We start from the raw sequence: 21,992 nt of genomic DNA, 5'->3' as shown, positions 1-21,992 counted from the left end.
CTCAAGTGGTGACCCTTGCTGGTGTTTGCCCTCTCACAATCTGGACTCAGTGTTTCTACCCGGATCTCAACATCCAACGGGGCCTGGCAAGTGGTAGGTGCCCAACGATTATCTCTGAATGATTGAATAATTCACTTCAGGCGTCAAATCATTCTTAAGATTATGGACTTCTTCGACATAAAGATCTTTGAAGAATCAAAAAGTAGTGACTGTAATCTGACCTGATGAAATGAGAATCTTGCACATTTTCTTTTGGATGCAAGCCTATGCTAATAACCATGAAGTTCACACAGAGGGTCCTACGGCAAATGTACAATAAGAAATCATGGGAATTTATAGTATGCGGAGTTCATAGAGTGTTCTGGAATCATGTATCCCGATTCCCTTCCTACTGTTCCTGCTAGAATGTTCCATGCTTGTCTTATCATGAGTTGGCCATGCTGGACACGCTCACCTTCTACCTCCTTGGTGTTCTTAAGTGTTTAAAGGCTCTTAAGTATTTGTTTGTGCTTTATATCCTCCAGATAATGTGTTTGGGCTATTGGTCTTGTTATTTTTGGTTGACCGGTAAGCAGAAATAACCTCAGGCTAATGAGAGACAGATAATATTGTTTGGAATGTTCAGATTGGAATACAGAAAGAAGAGCTCACTCCCACACTTAAGATTTTGAAAGGCTGGATAATCAAAATGGCTTCTCCTGAGTCCATCAGAGCAGAAGGATCAGAGCAACTTGTTAACGTAAATACCAGAGAAATACAGACTCATCAGAAAACTAGGGCATGCAAACCCTTGCTTACCTGGGACAGATGCCAGAGGTTCTGTAAGCCGGAAGGAATAATTCAGCTACACTTGCTAACAATTGACTGAAAGCAAGCAGAGTCCTGGGAGGTCCTGAGAGTCACAGACTCAGGAAATTCACTATATCTCCAGGATTTTGCCCACCAACCTCCCAGGGGTTCCAGATGGAATGGAGACCAGGATACGGACCAGAGAGCTGCTTTCTGGTGGTACAAGCCTGAGGTCTGACAGCAGCTCCCTCCTGAAAAAGGCTGGAAGGCTACTATTCTCCACACAAAACGAGCCTTCACTGGGTGTGGGAAGGGCAGGGAGCCCCACTACCTCAGGGCACAGTGAGCCACTCTGCAGCTGGGGGAGGGGCAGTGGGGGAAGGGACAGGAACACACCTTGTCCCAGACTAAGAGGCTCCATCTTCTGAGCAAAGGGGGAACTCTCAGAAGGCCCAGTCCCCAAAGTGAAACACAAAGCACCTGGCTGAGGATGGGACTGGACCAGAGCAGAGGTAGCGTCCCCCTCTCTGTCCCAAGCAGACCGGCCAGCAGGGAACCAATGGCAGCTCCTGCTGGTGGGGGGACAAGACGATGAAGATACATGCCCTTGAGCCACATCCTATTTGAAAAAGAAAATCTCAGACCCAAAAGAATGTCATAAACCGAGTTCCCACCCTGGGACTTCATACCCAATTGAACAAATTTCACAACCCCGGAAATGTAGTCTTACCCAGGCAGGCAGGAAAGTTTTCTTTCCATAGAGCAATGGGTCTGTCTCCTGGGTCCTCTCCAGCCCCCGATGATAAGACACTCACATTGTTCTTCCCCCAAGAAAGCAGGTCTGACTCCCGGAAGGCTTGTCATTTGCTACTAATTGCCTGGCCCCACCCTCCCTGTATAAAAGCCTTCATTTGTACAACCTCTCTGAGTGTCCACGTCTGTGCCAGATGGGGTGATGTGTGATTCATGGAACATTTAATAAAGCAATTACTGGTCAAATTTATAAGGTGAAATTTTCTTATTTTAACAGTTCTGAAGTTTGCCTCTGGATAATTAAATATAGACATCAAAAGATAAATAAGCTAAAAGCTTGGAGGACAATATTATTTTATACCTTAAATATCTGGGCACAAGCTGCTTCTCATATGTTTTGAAACCAGTCTCAGAGAATATGTTTACCATACAAATGGGAAAAGCCAAGGAAGGAAGGAAGGAAGGAAGGAAGGAAGGAAGGAAGGAACAGAGGGAGGGAGGAAGGCAAGGAGGGTGGGAGGGATGAAGGAAGGAAAGGAGGGAGGGAGGAAGAGACAGAAGGAGGAAGGGAGACAGGAAGAAAGGGAGGGAGGAAGGAAGGGAGGATCAGAGGGAGGGAGAAAAGGAAAGAGGGAGGAAGGGAGGAAGAAGGGAAGGAAGGAAAAAATGAACATATTGTGTGTAAAGGAAATCCATGGAAAATTCCTGCACGTTGAGGATTTAACTGCCATTGTCACAACATTTCCTGCTTCATGGAGGCAGGTGCAGCTTGTCTGTCATCTGTAGGAAAAACCATGGAGTGAATTTTTACCAGTCACTTACTCAGCAGCAGAACCAGCAATGGATTCCTGACCAGTGGTTTGTTAGAAACCCATGAGAACACCCAGGATGGGGCCTCATCCAGATGTCAGGATTACCAAGAAAGACAGGGTAAGAGTGTGACAGATGTGGACACATGAAGAAAAAGGTAAGCAGGCAAGAAAGGAATATTTACAAGAACTCAGGGAGAGGAAGAGAGAAGTGAGGAAAAACATTGCAAGAAAAAGAGACATTAGCCTAACCTCCCCATGGACCACATCCACATCCATCAGAGAGGAGTGTCCAGTCACAAAAGAGAAACCCACCTAGTGCAGCTGAAGACATACTGGGAATATATCAGCTGATGAAACTGAGAAGCCCAGAGTCATTGGGGCTCCAGTCCCTTCTATGGGTCTGTGTGTCTGCCTTCAGTCTCCTGATGTTTTGGTTTCATTGTGGCTGCTCTTTCTGGCTTCAATGAAGTATGATCACAAATGAAAATGGGGAGGGGGGGCCTGGGAGGCTCAGTTTGTTGAGTGCCTGATCTTAGCTCAGGTCATGATCTCACCGTCCATGAGTTTGAGCCTTGTGTCCGACTCTGTACTGACACCTCAGAGCCTGTAGTCTATCTCGGATTCTATCTCCCTCTCTCTCTGGTCCTCCCCACTCAAACTCTGTCTCTCTCTCTCTCTCTCTGTCTCTCTCAATCTCTCTCTCTCTCGCTCTCAAAAATAAATGAAAAATATTAAAAAACGTTTTAAATGAAAATTGTACCTTTGTACAGCATGCGGCTTCCTGACCAGCCAGGGAGGAAACCTGGGAGGCACGATGGGCCACGTGGACCCCCTGCTGGCACTAACAGGAGCAGCAGAGACTATGATGTAACATGAACAGAGGTCCTCCTGATGAACGTCTCCCAACAACTTCTCAGAGACGACGGCCTGAAGAACTTCGGGAGCCCAGGGCACACGGGGCGTGTCGGGAGCTGGATACAAATGCTTCCGTGCTTAGCTGCAGAGCCTCCAGTGTGCCATGCAGCATTTGTCAGGAAAATGAAGAATTGGTCAAGAAAGCTTGCATTCAAGCAAACCATGAAAATCGATATTTTATGTAGCATTCCTCCCACATTTGAATACTTTTCATTGTTGAGCAATAAACTCTGTTCTCTCTAAAGAGCATAAAATGAAGTGCACGCTTGAGGTGTGGTGTGTGTGTCCGTGGTGACACGAGGCCCACAAGCACAGTAGGCAACACAGCCACCAGCTCCCATCTGGATGTTCTCCTTTCTTTTTCTTTTCTTCTCATTCTTGCCATGAGAACGCTTCGGATCCACTCTCTTGGAAAAGGTCACGTGCGCAATTTCTCCCCCTTCTTGCATGAAGGTGTCATCCTCAGCCTTGCTTCCCTGATGCTGAAAAATGGGGTGTAGTTGTTTCAGGCTTCATACCCCAACCTTATTATCCAGGACAAGAGACACCATCTCTTGCCCTGCCATTGGCTACAAGAGTCATAATGCCTGTGACCTGAGCCACCTGGAGCAGGTGTCTAGCCCTGAACCATCACTCTGACCAAGGACAAGTAGCTTCTGTCTTGGCCTGAACTTGATGTAACCTGCCCATCCGTCATCCTGTCACATTGTCAAGGATACTTTCTCCTGAGAGACTCAAGGTGATCGGAGCCCAGGGCTACACCTGGGGGTGGAGTCAACCAACCAAACACCGCATGGTAGCCATGCGAGGGTGACAAGGTGGACTGGACCCTAGAGAACCAGTCAACAAGGCTAATTTAGGAGAGAAGTTTGGGGAAGTCCCATAATTTGCTCTCCCTTTCCCAATAATTTTCACCTTTGCCACCTCTCCCATCCTCAACGTTATTTTCCGTGAATGTCCTCATGTGCAAATGTCTCAACTACTACAAACATGTCACGAGGTAAAAGAAAAAGAAAAACCTATGATATTGACAAAACTGCAACACAGATTTTATTGAGGACATATTCCATGCAGGGGAGATTCCTTGCCAAGAATACAAATATTAAAAAGACATGGACCTCATCTCTAAAGTCCTAAGAATTAGAAGGGAAAGGACCCTAACTGTTGGTAACAAGGGCTGGGAGTCAGGAATAGATTTGCAAGTGCAGGAAAACGTGGGGCTGATTCCCGCCAAGCAAAAACTTCTTTGACTTGTGAAGAAGGGACGGCTCAATGCAGGAAGTGATGCCTGATGCCAGTGGCTCATGGAGGTTTGTGGGACAACAAATTCTGCTAAATTACACTTAACTCGTCTTGACAACTGATCACTGAGCAGAAAGAAAAGACAAAAGCTGCCCACAGAGACTTGCAAGTCCATCATCTGAGCTGGGTTTAGGGATATCCTGGTCCTGGGCTGCTGGGACCTCTCTCCAAAGGGAGGCCAGTGCACTGAGGTCTCCAGTGTGATTTCCTGGGAGGAACAGATTGGAAATGCTCTGCAGCAGGTGGAGGTGAGGACTGCAGGGGAAAGGGCATGGTGAGGAGGAGGGCTGAGGACAGACAGAAAGGTGGGGACACAGTTGGCAAAGAGCAGAAACACGGCTCCAGACTTACCAGCGCTTCCAGATCCAGAACACAAGACCTGTCAGAAGCACCAGGGGCACGACCACCGCCAGGAAGACCAAGCCCATGGGGCGGTGCTGCTCTGTGGGTTCGGTGCACAGAGGGTGTCAATTCCCATCCACCCCGGGTTGACCTGCACCTTCCTGGTCCCTTTTGCTTCCGTCACCCTCTGTCTCACCAACCACCCTTCCTCTTTCTCTTTTCCCATCCCTGTTCAGTGATGGACTTCACCCAACCCTTTACTTCCACCCACATCCATAGGACCCTCACCCCAGCTCTCCATTTCTTGGGTTCTTACATTTTTTTTCCTTTATGGTCTGGAGTCCCTAGAATCCCAAATGTTTCATCTCACCCTCCTGCTCTGCTTCAGGACCACCCACCCCTTTTCCCAGCTGGACCCCTACCCTTTCTCACCCCAGTAGAGGACCATGTCCTGGCCTCCTAGACTGCTGTGTCTCACTCGGCAAGACAAGCCAGCTGCCTCTCTGGCTTCCACGTCCAAGGACGTCTGAAGATACCATGTCCCATCAGCATGGGGCAAGATGTCACCTCGCCAGGTTCCCTGGTGCTCCTCCTCACCCCGCATCCACATCACCCATACTGGCTTTGGGTAGAAGCCAGAGACGTGGCACACGAGGAGCAGACGACCAGGACTGGGACTGGGGCCAGTGGACAGCCAGGCTTCTGGCCTCACTGCAGAGACAGGACAGCAATTCTCAGACTGAGAAGGTAGGTTTTCACATCGCTTTAGATACACACATCTTTCCACCTCTAGAAACCTATCACCATCATCACCTCTCTCCCTTGCCCCCTTCTCCCCTGAATTTGAGGAAATGGTGCAAATTTCTGAATGCAGAGTGAGAATTCTTGGAAAGAGGAAGCAGGACTGACCTTGTCGCTGAAGATCTTCCTTTCCTGCCTCAAGAAGACCCAAGAGAAAACGGGGGCAGACCTCATTAATACTTGCTTGTATTCGTAAGTTGACCACATGGTACTGATTGAATAGTTTGGAGACCTGCTGAGCCCTCCTTCCTCCCTTTGGAGATGGCCACCATGACGTGTTCTGGAAGCTCACGAGATCTGATCCTTCATATGCAATCTGCATGAAGCCTACTGACGGCTCCCCAACATGTAGCCCACAGCCTTTTGCCACCTGTACCTGAAAGGGATCTGAAAAGGGTGGCTCTGGGTTACAAGAAGGGGGAGGGAAAGAGATGAAATGAAGGGAGTAGAAGCCAACGATGGGTGAATCAGAGGGAGAAGTTGAGAGCACTGGAGGGAATGGAACAAAGTTTGGTTTGAGTGGAAGTTCAGACAGATGGGAATGGTGGTCACTGGAGACAGAGGTAGAGGTAAATTACTGGAGATGGAACAAATGTTTTAGGGGAAACAGGAAGGATGTGGGCAGAGAACAGGGAATAGCTCCATGGGAGAGCTGGGATAAAATCATCTAGAGTGAAGGGAGAGCACTGGGTATAGGGAACACATAGACAAAGTTTGCTGACAGGATTGAATGGGGAGAAAAGCACATTTGAAGGATCTGTCACACAGTGAAGGAGAGGGATGTACCTGGCTAGAGGCCAGGGAATGGGGTAATCACAGGAGAAACTAGTGGAGAAACGCGAGCACAGCCTGAGGTCAATGAGACGAGGGGAAGTAGCAGAGAACATGCAGCTTTTCAAGATCAGGTCTAGTTTCTGCCCCCTGACACATGGTTTGATTCCATTTTATGATGGGAATACATGAGGTTCAGAAGCCAGTGGAGGCTCTTTCCTGGAGGAAAAAGAAACTCAAGAGACACACACACTGGCCACCTCCATCCCACCTACCCTGAGGGAACTGAACTCACATTCAAGCTGCCATTCACTGACATGGTCCTGAAAGATCAGAGGAAATCTGATGGAGAATGTATAAAATGACTTTTCTTTTTCCATTAGCTCCTCATTGCTGAAGTTGCTCCTGGACCAGGGCCGCAGAAAACTGAAAGCGCCCGTCTTGCTGTCCCAGCCATGAGTCTGCAGTTCATCCAGCCAAGATGAGCCCTGATTCTGTGTCCAGGAATGGTTGTAAAAGGATGTTGTCAAGATGGTTCGAAAAGAGACTGGCTCCTGGAAATCTGTGCCACAGGAACAGATAGACTGAGGAAGAGAATGGCATTGGGAAGGACAGAGAATGCAGAATTGAGGTGCCAGGGAGGCCACCAAAATCCAGAGGACAGGGAGCCATAGTTCTCTCTGGAGACATGTGCTGCCCAGGAGTCCAGAGCTTCATACCCTTCATTTAGAAGGGCAGAGGGACATGGGGTCAGAGACGCTCAGGAAGGAACCAGGCTGACATCCCTTACTCCCCAGGTGTGTGGCGGGGAACCTACACCACAAGTGCACACACAGGAATGTGCACAAACCCACTGACACACCCACACACTCAGATTTATACATGTATGCACACACATAGATAAATATGCAAACAGACAGACATACATACATACATGCGGACACAGAGACTCACATACAGGGACCTATATGCACACACTTACACACACATACAGACACACAAAGACACACATGCACACATGTGTACACACTTCCACAGGACGCACAGACTTGCACACGTGTGCACATATGACACACATGCACACACACACACACACACACACACACACACACACGCTCCCACCAGGAGTCCTCACCGTCGTCTGTGTCACCACCTGGGACAAGAACCGTGAGCAACACCAGTTGCAACAACAGCATCTTATGTGCAGATGTTCTTTCTTTCTCTCAGAAAGTGGGTCTTTGGCGTCTGTTCTCACAAACCTCCCCACACACAGCCCCTCTCTTCTGACTTCCTTCTCAACACACATGCCTGCCTTGAGTCTCCCCGACAATGCAGATGGGCTCCGCCCTCAACCCTGGACACCTACTCAGACTCTCACTTCCCCTCCGGGTCTGACCCTGCTCTCCACTTCCAGCTTCTCCCTGTCACCAGCCTCCATCGTGCTCCCTGTGGCCCTAATTCAAGTGCTGGGGAGCATGTCTTGCATGGCATGGAAAAGGGACCCTACCTCTCGTGCCTTTTCTCCTCATCCAGACAGTAACCCATGAAGTCACATGGCTCCCCAGCACCCAGCCCTGGAGTCTGCTGTCACCCTGTCCCTCGTGCCCTTGGGTCACTCCCTATGGTCTTCCTTCCTTGTGTCACCCCCACCCCAGCCCATTCACATCTCTGACTTCTCACTGCCTGTGTTCAAATACAAAATCAAGCAGATTGATTTGAAGGTCACCTTCCCTTAATTGGGAAGATAGGGTCTAATCATGCAGATGACCTCCCCTCCTTGTGGGATGGAGAGGGAGAGGGTCCATGTGACAGAGGACCTTATTGGCACTGACCAGAGGATTCCTCACTGACAGGGGAAGACTTACATTTCTGGGCAAGGTTGGAACTGCACTTAGGTTAGCTGTTCAACAACGTTTGGGGAGTTGGCCTGGCCCAAGCCGCCATTTTGTGCCCATGGTTTCCTTTTTAACTCTTGCTCTATTTGCTTTTCCAGATTCCCCCATGATTGCCCGTGTAACAGTGTCAGCACCCACCAATACGCCATTATTCTGAGGGAGGAACCAGTTGCCACCACAGAGACTGTAGGACATTGAAACATCTGAAGAATTCCCTGTCTGTGTGACTTGCATTAATATACTCACGCGCCAGGGGCGCCTGGGGGGCTCAGTCAGTTAAGCGTCCGACTTTGGCTCAGGTCATGATCTCGAGGTCTGTGAGTTCGAGCCCTGTGTCCAGGTCTGTGCTGACAGCTCGGAGCCTGGCACCTGCTTCAGATTCTGTGTCTCCCTCTCTCTCTGCCCCTCCCCTGCTCACACCCTCACTCTCTCTCTCTCTCTCTCTCTCTCTCTCTCAAAATAATAAATATTTTTTTAAAAATTTTAAATTAAAAAATTAAAAAATGTATTCACTCACCCGTCACTTAGCACCAGCCTGGATCCAAGAACCTTGCTGCACTCATGAAAATACAGTGTTCACAATGCAATCATTTTATTCCAGGAGCTTTTAGTCTACTCTGGAGGAAAAAACACATAAACCGAGAACTATACATTTTGGTGCGCTGAGTTGGTGTTTTCTTTCCCTTTGGTTGGTTTTTCAAAATTCCATTGAACGTACAGTGTTATATTAGTTCCAGGTGTACAATATAGCGATTGAAAAATTCTATGCATTACTTAGTGCTCATCAATATAAGGATAATCCTAGTCTTCTTCACCCATTTCCCCTGTCCCCCACCCACCGCCCTTCTGGTAACCAGCAGTGTGTTCTCTATTATTAAAAGTCTCAGGGGCGCCTGGGTGGCTCAGTTGGTTAAAAGTCTTCGACTTGGGCTCAGGTCATGATCTCGGCAGTTCATGAGTTCGAGCCCTGTGTCAGGCTCTGTGCTGACAGCTCGGAGCCCGGAGCCTGCTTCAGATTCTGTGTCTTCCTCTCTCTCTGCCCCTCCCCTGCTTGCACTTTGTCTCTCTCAAAAATAAATAAACATTAAAAAAGTCTGTCTTTTCATTAGTCCCTTTTTTCTTGTTTCATTTGTTTTGTTTCTTAAATTCCACCAATGTGTGAAATCATAGGATATTTGTCTTTCTCTGCCTTATTTCATTTACCATAATATTCTCTAGCTCCATCCATGTTGTGGCAAATGGTGAGATTTCTGTCCTTTTTGTGGCTTAGTAATACTTCCTTGTGTATATATATATTTCCTTGTACATATATATATACACCACATCTTCTTTTATTCATCTATCCATGGCCCCTTGTGCTGCTTCCGTATCTTGGCTAGTATAAATAATGCTGCAGTAAACTTCAGGCTGGATGCATCTGTTCATTATAGTGTTTTCACATTTTTGAGTAAATTTTCAGTAGTAGAATTGCTGGATCATATGCTAATTCTGTTTTTAGCTTTGGAAGAACCTCTATACTGTTTCCATAGTGGTCCCATCAATTTGCACTCCCACCAAGAGTGTACCAGGGTTCCTTTTTCTCCACAACCTCACCAACACTTGTTATTTCTTATGTTTTTTTTTAACTTTAGCCATTCCAACAGATGTGAGGTGATATCTCCTTACGGTTTTGATTTGTATTTCCCTGATGATGAGTGATAGTGACCAACTCTTCATGTGTCTGTTGGCTATCTGGATGTCTTCTTTGGAGAAATATCTGTTCATATCTTCTGCCCATTTTTAAAAAATTTTTTTAACGTTTATTTATTTTTGAGACAGAGAGAGATAGCGCATGAACGGGGGAAGGGCAGAGAGAGAGGGAGACACAGAATCGGAAGCAGGCTCCAGGCTCTGAGCCATCAGCCCAGAGCCTGATGCGGTGCTCAAACTCACAGACCGTGAGATCGTGACCTGAGCTGAAGTCGGACGCTTAACCGACTGAGCCACCCAGGCGCCCCTCTTCTGCCCATTTTTTAATTGGATTATTTGCTTTTTGGGGTGTTGAGTTGTACAAGTTCTTTATGTATTTTGGATACTAACCCTAGATCACACATATCACTAGCAAATATCTACTCACATTCAATAGATTTTCTTTTAGTTTTGTGAATAGATTTTTTAGCTGTGTAGGTTTTTTTTTATATTGGTGTAACCCCAATAGTTTGTTTTTCTTTTGTTTCCTCAGGAGACATATGTAGAAAAATATTGCTGTGTTTCTCTGCCTGGCTTATTTCACTTACCATAATACCCTCCAGTTCCATCCATGTTGCTGCAAATGGCCAGAGTTCATTCTTTCTCATTGCCAAGTATTGCCCCATTGTATATATAAACCACATCTTCTTTATCCATTCATCAGTTGATGAGCATTTAGTCTCTTTCCATAATTTGGTTATTGTTGAAAGCACTGCTATAAACATGGAAGTACATGGGCCCTTATGCATCAGCACTTCTGTATCCCTTGGATAAATCCCTAGTAGTGCTATTGCTGGGTCACAGGGTAATCCTAGGTTTTAATTTTTTGAGTAACCTCCACACTGTTTTCCAGAGCAGCTGCACCAGTTTGCATTCCCACCAACTTTGCAAGAGGGTTCCCATTTCTCCACATCCTGGCCAGCATCTGTAGTTTCCTGAGTTGCTGATTTCAGCCACTCTGTGTGAGGTGGTATCTCAATGTGGTTTTGATTTGTATTTCCCTGATGATAAGTGATGTTGAGCATTTCTTCATGTGTTTGTTGGCCATCTGGATGTATTCTTTGGAAAAGTGTCTATTCATGCTTTCTGCCTATTTTTTCACTGGATTATTTGTTTTATGGGTGTTGAGTTTGGTAAGTTCTTTATAGATTTTGGATACTAACCCTTTATCAGATATGTCATTTGCAAATATCTTTTCCCATTCTGTTAGTTGTCTATTGGTTTTGTTGATTGTTTTCTTTGCAGTGCAGAAACTTTTTATCTTGATGAGGTCACAATAGTTCATTTTTGCTTTTAATTCCCTTGCCTTTGGAGATATGTCGAGCAAGAGATTGCTGCAGCTGAGGTCAAAGAGGTTGTTGCCAGCTTTCTCCTCTGGGGTTCTGATTCTTTCCTGTCTCACATTTAGGTCTTTCATCCATTTTGAGTTTAGTTTTGTGTACGGTGTAAAAAAGTTGTCCAGTTTCATTCTTATGCATGTTGCTGTCCAGTTCTCCCAGCACCATTTGATAAAGAGACTGTCTTTTTTTCCATTGGATACTCTTCCTGCTTTGTCAAAGACTAGTTGGCCATACATGTGTCTGTCCAATTCTTGGTTCTCTATTCTATTCCATTGGTCTATGTGTCTGTTTTTGTGTCAATACCATACTGTCTTGATGCTTACAGCTTTGTAGTAGAGGCTAAAGTCTGGGACTGTGATGCCTCCCACTTTGGTTTTCTTTTTCAATATTACTTGGGCTATTCAGGGTCTTTTTGTGGTTCTATGCAAATTTTAGGATTCTTTGTTCTAGCTTTGAGAAGGATGCCAGTGCAATTTTGATTGGTATGGCATTGAATGTGTAGATTGCTCTGGGTAGTATTGACATTTTAACAATATTAATTCTTCCAATCCATGAGCATGGAATGTTTTTCCATTTCTTTGTGTCTTCTTCAATTCTCTTCATAAGTTTTCTATAGTTTTCAGCATACGTATCTTTTACATCTTTGGTTAGGTTTATTCCTAGGTATTTTATGGTTTTTGGTGCAGTTATGAATGGGATCAGTTTCTTTATTTCTCTTTCTGTTGCTTCATTATTGGTGTATAAAAATGCCACCAATTTCTGTTGCCCCCTTAATGTCCTGCTCTCACAATATAGTCACATCCCTTTTTAGGCTAATCTGTGTCTTTCTCATCATAACCTTCTTTTGGTTTCCTCCCTCTGGGACCATGCAACATAAGGATGGTTTTCCTGGAAAGAAATCTGTTCATGGCTTTCCTGGATTATTTCCTTTTTAGAATCCCTGGCCTCAATATTTTTACTCCTAATTATTGGTCTCCTACTATTTAACCTTTTTGTTCAACTTGTCTCTTCTAGAATCCAACATTTCCACATTCGAATGATGGTTCAACAGGGATTATACCCCTACCATCAGACAGCTCCCTCCCCCAAATACCATGAACCTGACCACCAGGGAATATTCAAATCACCTATCAGTATGTTAATATAATACCATGCTCTGGTATATAATTGCACAGAACCCCTTGTTCAACAGGAGGAAACACACAAAAAAATGAGATCTCTCCCAAAATGTCAAAGATTTGTCATTGTGGATGTGTCAGGGGGAATGTAGAGGCCACTCTGGGTCAGCACCTGGTGTGTGGAAACCTGAGTAAGATAGAAAGGCCCACAGTGACCCCCTGGCTGAATGCCAACTGGCCCACTAGGAGATCCACCTCAAAATATCCATAAGCCCATCTGACCAATGGGTTACTCATGCCTGAACACAGGTACCAAAAACGTAAAATTCCTTGCATTCCCATGCCTGCTTATCTTCCCCCTTAACTACTGCCCCCAACACCACCGCCTTCTTGCCGACTATCTCTCCTGTCCTGCTCCCTGTCCTCTTGCAGTGTATTCGAGAAACATCTATGTCCTTTGTTCTACCTTAAGTGAATTCTTTCACCACCGGCAATGCTGCTTCCTCCTGATCAGGTCACCCCCTGTTTTGCAAGCTCTTGCTTACTTAGGACAGATGCCAAGGGCTCTATAAACCAGAAAGAATAATCCAACTACAATTGTTAACTAATGACTGAAGACTACTTGAATCCTGAGAGGTCCTGAGAGTCACAGACTTGGGAAATTTCCTGTATCTCTAGGTTTTTTCCCATTGACCTGGCCAGGGGGTCCTGACAGACTGGAGTTCAGGGTACACACCAGGGAACTGCTTCCTGGTGGTACAAGCCTGACTCCTGAGAGCAGCTCCCTCCTGAGAAGAGGAAGAGGGCCACCATTCCCCACACAGAAAGGAGCCTTAACTGGGTGTGGGGAGGGCAGAGAGCCCCACTGCCTCAGGGCACAGTGAGACACAGAGTGCAACTGGGGGAAGAGGGAGTGCCAGTGGGGGAAGAGACAAGAACACACTTTGTCCCAGACTAAGAGTCTTCATCTGCTGAGCCAAAGGGGGGAACACTCAGAAGGCCCCTAGTCCACAAACTGAAACACAAAGCACCTGGCTGAGGATGGGACTGGACCAGAGCAGAGGTAGCACCCCCTTCTCTGTCCTAAGCAGGCCAGCCAGCAGGGAACCAAGAGCAGCTCCTGCTGGTGGGGGGACAAGAGGATGAAGATGCAACCCCTTGAGCCACATCCTGTTTGAAACAGAAAATCTCAGACCCAAAAGGATGTCATAAACCAAGTTCCCTCCCGGGGGCTTCATACCCCATCTAACTAATTTCAGTGGCCCCAGAAATGTAGCCTAAAGGAGTCAGGCAGGATATTTTTCTTTCCATCAGCACCAGTGAATCTGTCAACTAATGCAGCTAAAACCCACTAAAAAAGATGAGGTCATGTGCATGATGAGACCCCTTGCTCTTTCCCCAAGAAAGCATGCCTGACTCCTGGAACAACCCTTCTCATTTGCTACTAATTCTCCGCCCCCACCCTGCCTCTAAGAACCTTCATTTGTACAACTCCTCTGAGTGCCGACCTGCGTGCCAAATCGGGTGATGCCCAATTCATGGATCAATTAATAAAGCCAATTAGATACTCAAATATACATGGTTGAATTTTTTTTTACTCACAGTTCTGAAGTTTGCCCCGGGTGATTAAATAATACAAATTAAAAAAAAAAAAAAAGAACTGGGAGGGGAGGAGCCAAGATGGAGGAACAACATGGAAGTTTTTTTGTGTGTCTCGCGTCCACGAGATGCAGCCAGACCAACACCCAACCATCCTACACACCTAGAAAACTGATTGGAGGATTAACACAATGAGCCGCACAACCTGAACCACAGAATTCAGCAGACACGTGGCGCGGAGAGGTGAACTTGGGGAGAGAGAGGCTGGCGGTGGGCAGGGAGCTGCTTTTGCAGGCAGAGAGAGGATGGAGACTGGGGAGGTGAGGAGAATATGGGAAAAGCACCCCTCCCCAAAAGCAGCTGGAGAGAAAGTGGAAAATTGGAAACGGCCGCAGGGACTAAGCCGAAAAGGGAGAAAGGAGAAAGGAGAGGGTTTCAATTCCACTAAGACTGTAAACAAGGGGAGCGCAAAGGCTGCAACTCGCAGCTCCCTACCTGGCGGTGCTCTGGTGGGAAGGGCGAATCCCCAGGAGCAGAGTGGGGGCCGGGAGGTTCTCAGGCCACAAGAGGAGAAGCGGTTCCACTGCTGGAAGGACACTTGGTGGAGACTGATGAAGCCACCTGGTCCCGGCAGACCCCAGAAAATGGCCACAGTCACTGGTGCTGGAACAAGGTCATGGAGGGTGAAGCCCGGTGCCAGATGTGTGTTGTGATTTTCCGTCATCCCTGAAACGCTGCTGCTACACTGTCTCACGAACTTTTTCTGGGGCAGGCTGGCACCTCGGTGCAGTCTCGGGGCACCAGCAGCAGCAGTAGGGTCCTGCAAGCAGTCCTGGGTGCAGCCAACATTTGGCCATTGCTCATTTGACCATTGCTCGGGGAGACCCTCCCTCAGAGGGGCAGAACGGGTCAGAGCCGAGGTCCTTCAGAAGTAAGGGGCCGGGGAAAACAGCCGCATCTGAGACAAAACTCGGGAGAGAGGTACTGCCTGGGACCTGGTCACGCAGAGTGAAAAAGCGGGGAGTGGAGGAGAGCTGAAGACAGGACAGGTGCACGATTGTTGATCTGGGAGAACAGAGCGGGTAGCTGGGTACCGCCATTTTAACCACTCCCAGGCATGTGCATCCGCACCTACGAGCTCCACAACAATCCAGCCCAGCAGGCTGGCAGCGCCATCTAGTGGAGAGTGGAGCCATTACATCGAGCCCCGCCCAACCGGGCCAACTTCGTTCTTCAAGAACACAAGTCTCACCGCTAGCTTAGTTTATGGACAATAAAGTGCTTCACAGTCTGACTTCCATGGGAAAACGAAGTAATTTCAGTCCTATTTCAATCTGTTAGCAGATCCAGCTATACAATTTTTTTCTCTTTTACCCATCTTTTTCTTGACTACAGAAAAACATTTTTATTTTCAATTTTTATTAAAAATATTTTTCTTTATTTTTTCACTATATTTTTCACTTTTGTGTAAATATTTTCAAATTCTATCTTACTTCCATCATTCTATTTTATTCTACTTCACTGTTCACCTTTTCAAATTTTCAAACGATTTCCTTGTTTTCTTTTTTTCTTTTTTTTGTTTTTCATTTTTTTTATTTTTCTTGAATGCAGAAAGTGAAAAACCTCATTTTTACTTTCAAGTTCTATTAAAAATATTTTTCCTTAATTTTTTTACTATATTTTTTGCTTTTATGTTAAAGTTTTCAAATTCTATTTTATTTCCATCATTTTATTTTAGTCTACTACAGTGTATTCACTTTTTCAAATTTTCAAATGATTTCCTTTTTTCCTATTTTTTCTCTTTTTTGTTTCTTTTCTTTTTCTTGAATACAGAAAGAGAAAATTTCATTTTTATTTTTAAGTTTTATTAAAAATATTTTTAATTTTTTTTCTACTATAATCTTTACTTCTCTGTAAATTTTTTCAAATTCTATTTTACTCCCATCATCTCATTTTGGTCTACTTCAATGTATTCATTTTTTCAAATTCTTAAACAATTTCCTTCCCCCCCAAACATTTTTTTTCTCTAATCTGTCAAACCACTGTCAACACCCCGACCAAAACACACCTAGGATCTAGCATCATTTATTAGATTTTGTGTGTATGTGTGTTTGTCTGTGTGTGTGTGTTTAATTTTTTAATTTTAATACTTTTAATGTTAATTTTTCTACCTCATTAATTCCTTTTCCCCTCCAAAATGACAAAATGAAGGAATTCAGCCCAAAGGAAAGAGCACAAAGAAACGACATCCAGGGATTTAACCAACACAGATATAAGCAAGATGTCTGAACCAGAATTTAGAATCATGATATTAAGAATACTAGCTGCAGTCAAAAATAGATTAGAATCCCTTTCTGCAGAGATAAAAAGGGTAAAAAAAATAGCCAAAATGAAATTTAAAATGTAACTGAGCTGCAATCATGGATGGATGCAGCGGTGGCAAGGATGGATGAGGCAGAACAGAGAATCAGCGATATAGAGGACAAACTTATAGAGAATAATAAAGCAGAAAAAAAGAGGGATATTAAGGCAAAAGAACATGATTTAAGAATTAGAGAAATCAGTGACTCATTAAAAAAGAACAACATCAGAATCATAGGGGTCCCAGAAGAGTAAGAGAGATAGATAGGGGGAGAAGGATTATGTGAGCAAATCATAGCGGAAAACTTTCCTAACCTGGGGAAAGACACAGACATCAAAATCCAGGAAACACAGAGGACCCCCATTATATTCAACAAAACACGACCATCAACAAAGCATATCATAGTCAAATTCACAAAATATTCAGGCAAGGAGAGAATCATGAAAGTAGCAAGGGAAAAAAAAGTCCCTAACCTACGAGGGAAGACAGATCAGCTTTGCACCAGACCTATCCATAGAAACTTAGCAGACCAGAAAGGCATGGTGGTATATATTCAGTGTGCTAAATCAGAAAAATATGCAGCCAAGAATTCTTCATCCAGCAAGGCTGTCACTCAAAATAGAAGGAGAGATGAAAAGTTTCCCATACAAACAAAAACTAAAGGAGTTTGTGACCACTAAACCAGCCCTGCAATAAATTTTAAGGGGACTATTTGAAAGGAGAAAAGATATATATACATATATAGAAATATATATTTATATTTATATCCAAAGCAAGAAAGATTAGGAAGGACCAGAGAACACCACCAGAAACTCCAACTCTACAGGCATCATAATGGCAATAAATTCATATCTTTCAGTACTCACTGTAAACATCAATGGACTCAATGCTCCAATCAAAAGACATAGGGTAACAGAATGGATAAGTAAACAAGATCCATCTATATGCTGTTTATAAGAGACCCACTTCAGGGCGCCTGGATGGCGCAGTCGGTTAAGCGTCTGACTTCAGCCAGGTCAAGATCTCGCGGTCCGTGAGTTCAAGCCCCGCGTCGGGCTCTGGGATGATGGCTCGGAGCCTGGAGCCTGTTTCCGATTCTGTGTCTCCCTCTCTCTCTGCCCCTCCCCCGTTCATGCTCTGTCTCTCTCTGTCCCAAAACAAAACAACAAAAAAAAAACGTTGAAAGAAAAGAGACCCATTTCAGACCTAAAGATGCCTTCAGATTGAAAATAAGGGGATGGAGAGCCAGCTATCATGCTAATGGTCAACAAAAGAAAGCCAGAGTAGCCATACTTATATCAGACGATCTAGGCTTTAAAATAAAGATTGTATCAAGAGATGCAGAATGGAATTATATCATAACCAAGGGGTCTATCCACCAAGAAGACCTAACAATTGTAAACATCTATGCGCCAATGTGTTAGCACCCAAATATATAAATCAATTAATCACAAACATAAAGAAACTCATTGATAGTATTACCATAATACCAGGAGACTACAACACCCCACTCACAGCAATGGACAGATCATCTAAGCAAAAAATCCACAAGGAAACAATGGCTTTGAATGACACACTGGACCAGATGGACTTAACAGATATATTCAGAACATTTCATCCTAAAGTAGCAGAATATACATTCTTCCCCAGTGCACATGGAACGTTCTCCAGAATAGACCACATACTGGGGCACAAATCAGCCCTCAGCAAGTAAAAAAACATCGAGATCATACCGTGCATATTTTCAGACCACAACACTGTGAAACTGGAAATCAATCACAAGAAAAAATTTGGAAAGGTAGCACATACTTGGAGACTGAAGAACATCCTACTAAAGAATTAATGGGCTAACCAAGCAGTTAAAGAGGAAATTTAAGTATATGGAAGTGAATGAAAATGATAATACCACAACCCCAAATCTCTGAGATGCAGCCAAGGGGGTCATAGGAGGAAAGTATATAGCAATCCAGGCCTTCCTAAAGAAGGAAGAAAGACCTCAGATATACAACCTAACCTTACGCCTTAAGGAGCTGGAAAAAAGAACAGCAAATAAAACCCCAAACCAGCAGAAGACAGGAAATAATAAAGATTAGAGCAGAAAGTAATGCTATCAAAACCAAAACAAAACACAAAACAAAACAAAACCAAACAGTAGACTAGATCAATGAATCCAGAAGCTGGTTCTTTGAAAGAATTAACAAAATTGATAAACCACTAGCCACTTTGATCAAAAAGAAAAAGGAAAGGACCCAAATAAATGAAATCAAGAATGAAAGAGGAGAGATCACAACCAACACAGCAGGAATTAAAACAATAATAAGAGAATATTACGAGCAATTATATGCCAATAAAATGGGCAATCTGGAAGAAAGGGGCCAATTCCTAGAAACATGTACACTACCAAAATGGAAACAGGAAGAAATAGAAAATTTGGACAGACCCATAACCAGTAAGGAAATCGAATTAGTAATCCAAAATCTGCCAAAAAACAAGAGTCCAGGGCCAGATGGCTTTCCAGGGGAATTCTACCAAACAATTAAGGGAGAGTTAACACCTATTCTCTTGAAGCTGTTCCAAAAAATAGAAATGGAAGGAAAACTTCCAAACGCTTTCTACAAAACCAGCATTACCGTGATTCCAAAACCAGACAGAGACCCCACTAAAAAGGGGAATCATAGACCAATTACCCTGATGAACATGGATGCAAAAATCCTCAACAAGGTATTAGCCAAGCAGATCCAACAATACATTAAAAAAATTATTCACCACGACCAAGTGGGATTTATACCTGGGATGCAGGACTGGTTCAACATCCACAAAACAATTAACATGATTCATCACATCAATAAAAGAAAGGACAAGAACCATATGATCCTCTCAATAGATTCAAAGAAAGCATTTGACAAGACACAGCATCTTCTCTTGTTAAAATCCCTCAAGAAAGTAGGGATAGAAGGAACATACCTCGAGATCATAAAAGCCATATATGAACGACCCAAAGCTAATATCATCCTCAATGGGGAAAAACTGAGAGCTTTGCCCCTAAGGTCAGGAACAAGGCACGGATGTCCACTCTTGCCACTGTTATTCAGCATAGTATTGGAAGTCTTAGCCTCAGCAATCAGGCAACACAAGGAAATAAAAGGCATCCAAATCGGCGAGGAGGAGGTCAAACTTTCACTCTTGACAGATGACATGATACTCTATATGGAGAACCCAAAACATTCCAACAGAAAACTGCTAGAATTGATTCATGAATTCAGCAAAGTTGCAGGATATAAAATCAACGCGCAGAAATCGGTTGCATTCCTATACACCAACAATGAAGCGACAGAAAGAGAAATCAAGGAATCGATCCCATTTACAGTTGCACAAAAAACCATAAAATACCTAGGAATAAATCTAACCAAAGAGGTGACAAATCTATGCGCTGAAAACTATAGACAACTTATGAAAGAAATTGAAGAAGATACAAAAAAATGGAAAAAGAGTCCATGCTCCTGGATAGGAAGAACAAATATTGTTAAAATGTTGATACTACACAAAGCAATCTACATATTCAATGCAATCCCTATCAAAATAACACCAGCATTCTTCACAGAGCTAGAACAAATAATCCTACAACTTGTATGGAGTCAGAAAAGACCCCAAATAGCCAAAGCGATCTTGAAAAAGAAAACCAAAGCAGGAGGCATCACAATCCCACACTTCAAGCTATACTACAAAGCTGTAATCATCAAGACCATATGGTACTGGCACAAGAACAGACACTCAGATCAATGGAACAGAATAGAGAACCCAGAAATGGACCCACAAACGTATGGCCAACTAATCTTTGACAAAGCAGGAAAGAATATCCAATGGAAGAAAGACAGTCTCTTCAGCAAGTGGTGCTGGGAAAACTGGACAGCGACATGCAGAAGAATGAACCCGGACCACTTTCTTACACCATACACAAAAACAAACTCAAAATGGATGAAAGACCTCAATGTAAAACAGGAAGCCATCAAAACCCTCGAGGAGAAAGCAGGCAAAAACCTCTTTGATCTTGGCCGCAGCAACTTCTTACTCAACCCGTCTCCAGAGCCAAGAGAAACAAAAGCAAAAATGAACTACTGGGAGATCATCAAAATAAAAAGCTTCTGCACAGCAAAGGAAACAATCAGCAAAACTAAAAGGCAACCGACAGAATGGGAGAAGATATTGGCAGATGACATATCTGATAAAGGGTTAGTATCCAAAATCTATAAAGAACTTTTCAAACTCAACACCCAAAAAACAAATAATCCAGTGAAGTAATGGGCAAAAGACATGAATAGACTCTTCTCCAAAGAAGATATCCAGATGGCCAACCGACACATGAAAAATGTTCAACATCACGCATCATCAGGGAAATACAAGTCAAAACCACCATGAGATACCAACTTACACCTGTCAGAATGGCTAACATTAACAAGAACAGCTGTTGGCGAGGATGCGGAGAAAGAGGAACTCTTTTGCATTGTTGGTGGAATGCAAGCTGGTGCAACCACTCTGGAAAACGGTATGGAGGTTCCTCAAAAAACTGTAGTTAAGGGGGAAGATAAGCAGGCATGGGAATGCAAGGAATTTTACGTTTTTGGTACCTGTGTTCAGGCATGAGTAACCCATTGGTCAGATGGGCTTATGGATATTTTGAGGTGGATCTCCTAGTGGGCCAGTTGGCATTCAGCCAGGGGGTCACTGTGGGCCTTTCTATCTTACTCAGGTTTCCACACACCAGGTGCTGACCCAGAGTGGCCTCTACATTCCCCCTGACACATCCACAATGACAAATCTTTGACATTTTGGGAGAGATCTCATTTTTTTGTGTGTTTCCTCCTGTTGAACAAGGGGTTCTGTGCAATTATATACCAGAGCATGGTATTATATTAACATACTGATAGGTGATTTGAATATTCCCTGGTGGTCAGGTTCATGGTATTTGGGGGAGGGAGCTGTCTGATGGTAGGGGTATAATCCCTGTTGAACCATCATTCGAATGTGGAAATGTTGGATTCTAGAAGAGACAAGTTGAACAAAAAGGTTAAATAGTAGGAGACCAATAATTAGGAGTAAAAATATTGAGGCCAGGGATTCTAAAAAGGAAATAATCCAGGAAAGCCATGAACAGATTTCTTTCCAGGAAAACCATCCTTATGTTGCATGGTCCCAGAGGGAGGAAACCAAAAGAAGGTTATGATGAGAAAGACACAGATTAGCCTAAAAAGGGATGTGACTATATTGTGAGAGCAGGACATTAAGGGGGCAACAGAAATTGGTGGCATTTTTATACACCAATAATGAAGCAACAGAAAGAGAAATAAAGAAACTGATCCCATTCATAACTGCACCAAAAACCATAAAATACCTAGGAATAAACCTAACCAAAGATGTAAAAGATACGTATGCTGAAAACTATAGAAAACTTATGAAGAGAATTGAAG

General features: G+C 44.1%; 1 protein-coding gene across 1 annotated transcript; it reads right to left on the bottom strand.

Annotated features, from left to right (window-relative positions):
- Nucleotides 1–4,296: 4,296 nt before the first annotated feature.
- On the bottom strand, nucleotides 4,297–7,745 carry LOC125155385 (T-cell surface glycoprotein CD1a-like). The gene is made up of 6 exons (XM_047840674.1): nucleotides 7,621–7,745; nucleotides 6,781–7,047; nucleotides 5,823–6,101; nucleotides 5,346–5,624; nucleotides 4,923–5,013; nucleotides 4,297–4,779 (listed from the first exon to the last, which is right to left on the bottom strand). The coding sequence occupies exons 1-6, from the start codon at nucleotides 7,679–7,681 to the stop codon at nucleotides 4,701–4,703; spliced, it is 1,056 nt and encodes a 351-aa protein (XP_047696630.1). The 5' UTR covers nucleotides 7,682–7,745; the 3' UTR covers nucleotides 4,297–4,700.
- Nucleotides 7,746–21,992: the final 14,247 nt, after the last annotated feature.

This window comes from Prionailurus viverrinus, chromosome F1, assembly GCF_022837055.1.
Source record: "Prionailurus viverrinus isolate Anna chromosome F1, UM_Priviv_1.0, whole genome shotgun sequence".
Lineage (NCBI taxonomy): Eukaryota > Metazoa > Chordata > Mammalia > Carnivora > Felidae > Prionailurus > Prionailurus viverrinus.
This window is presented reverse-complemented; position numbering and strand designations above follow the sequence as displayed.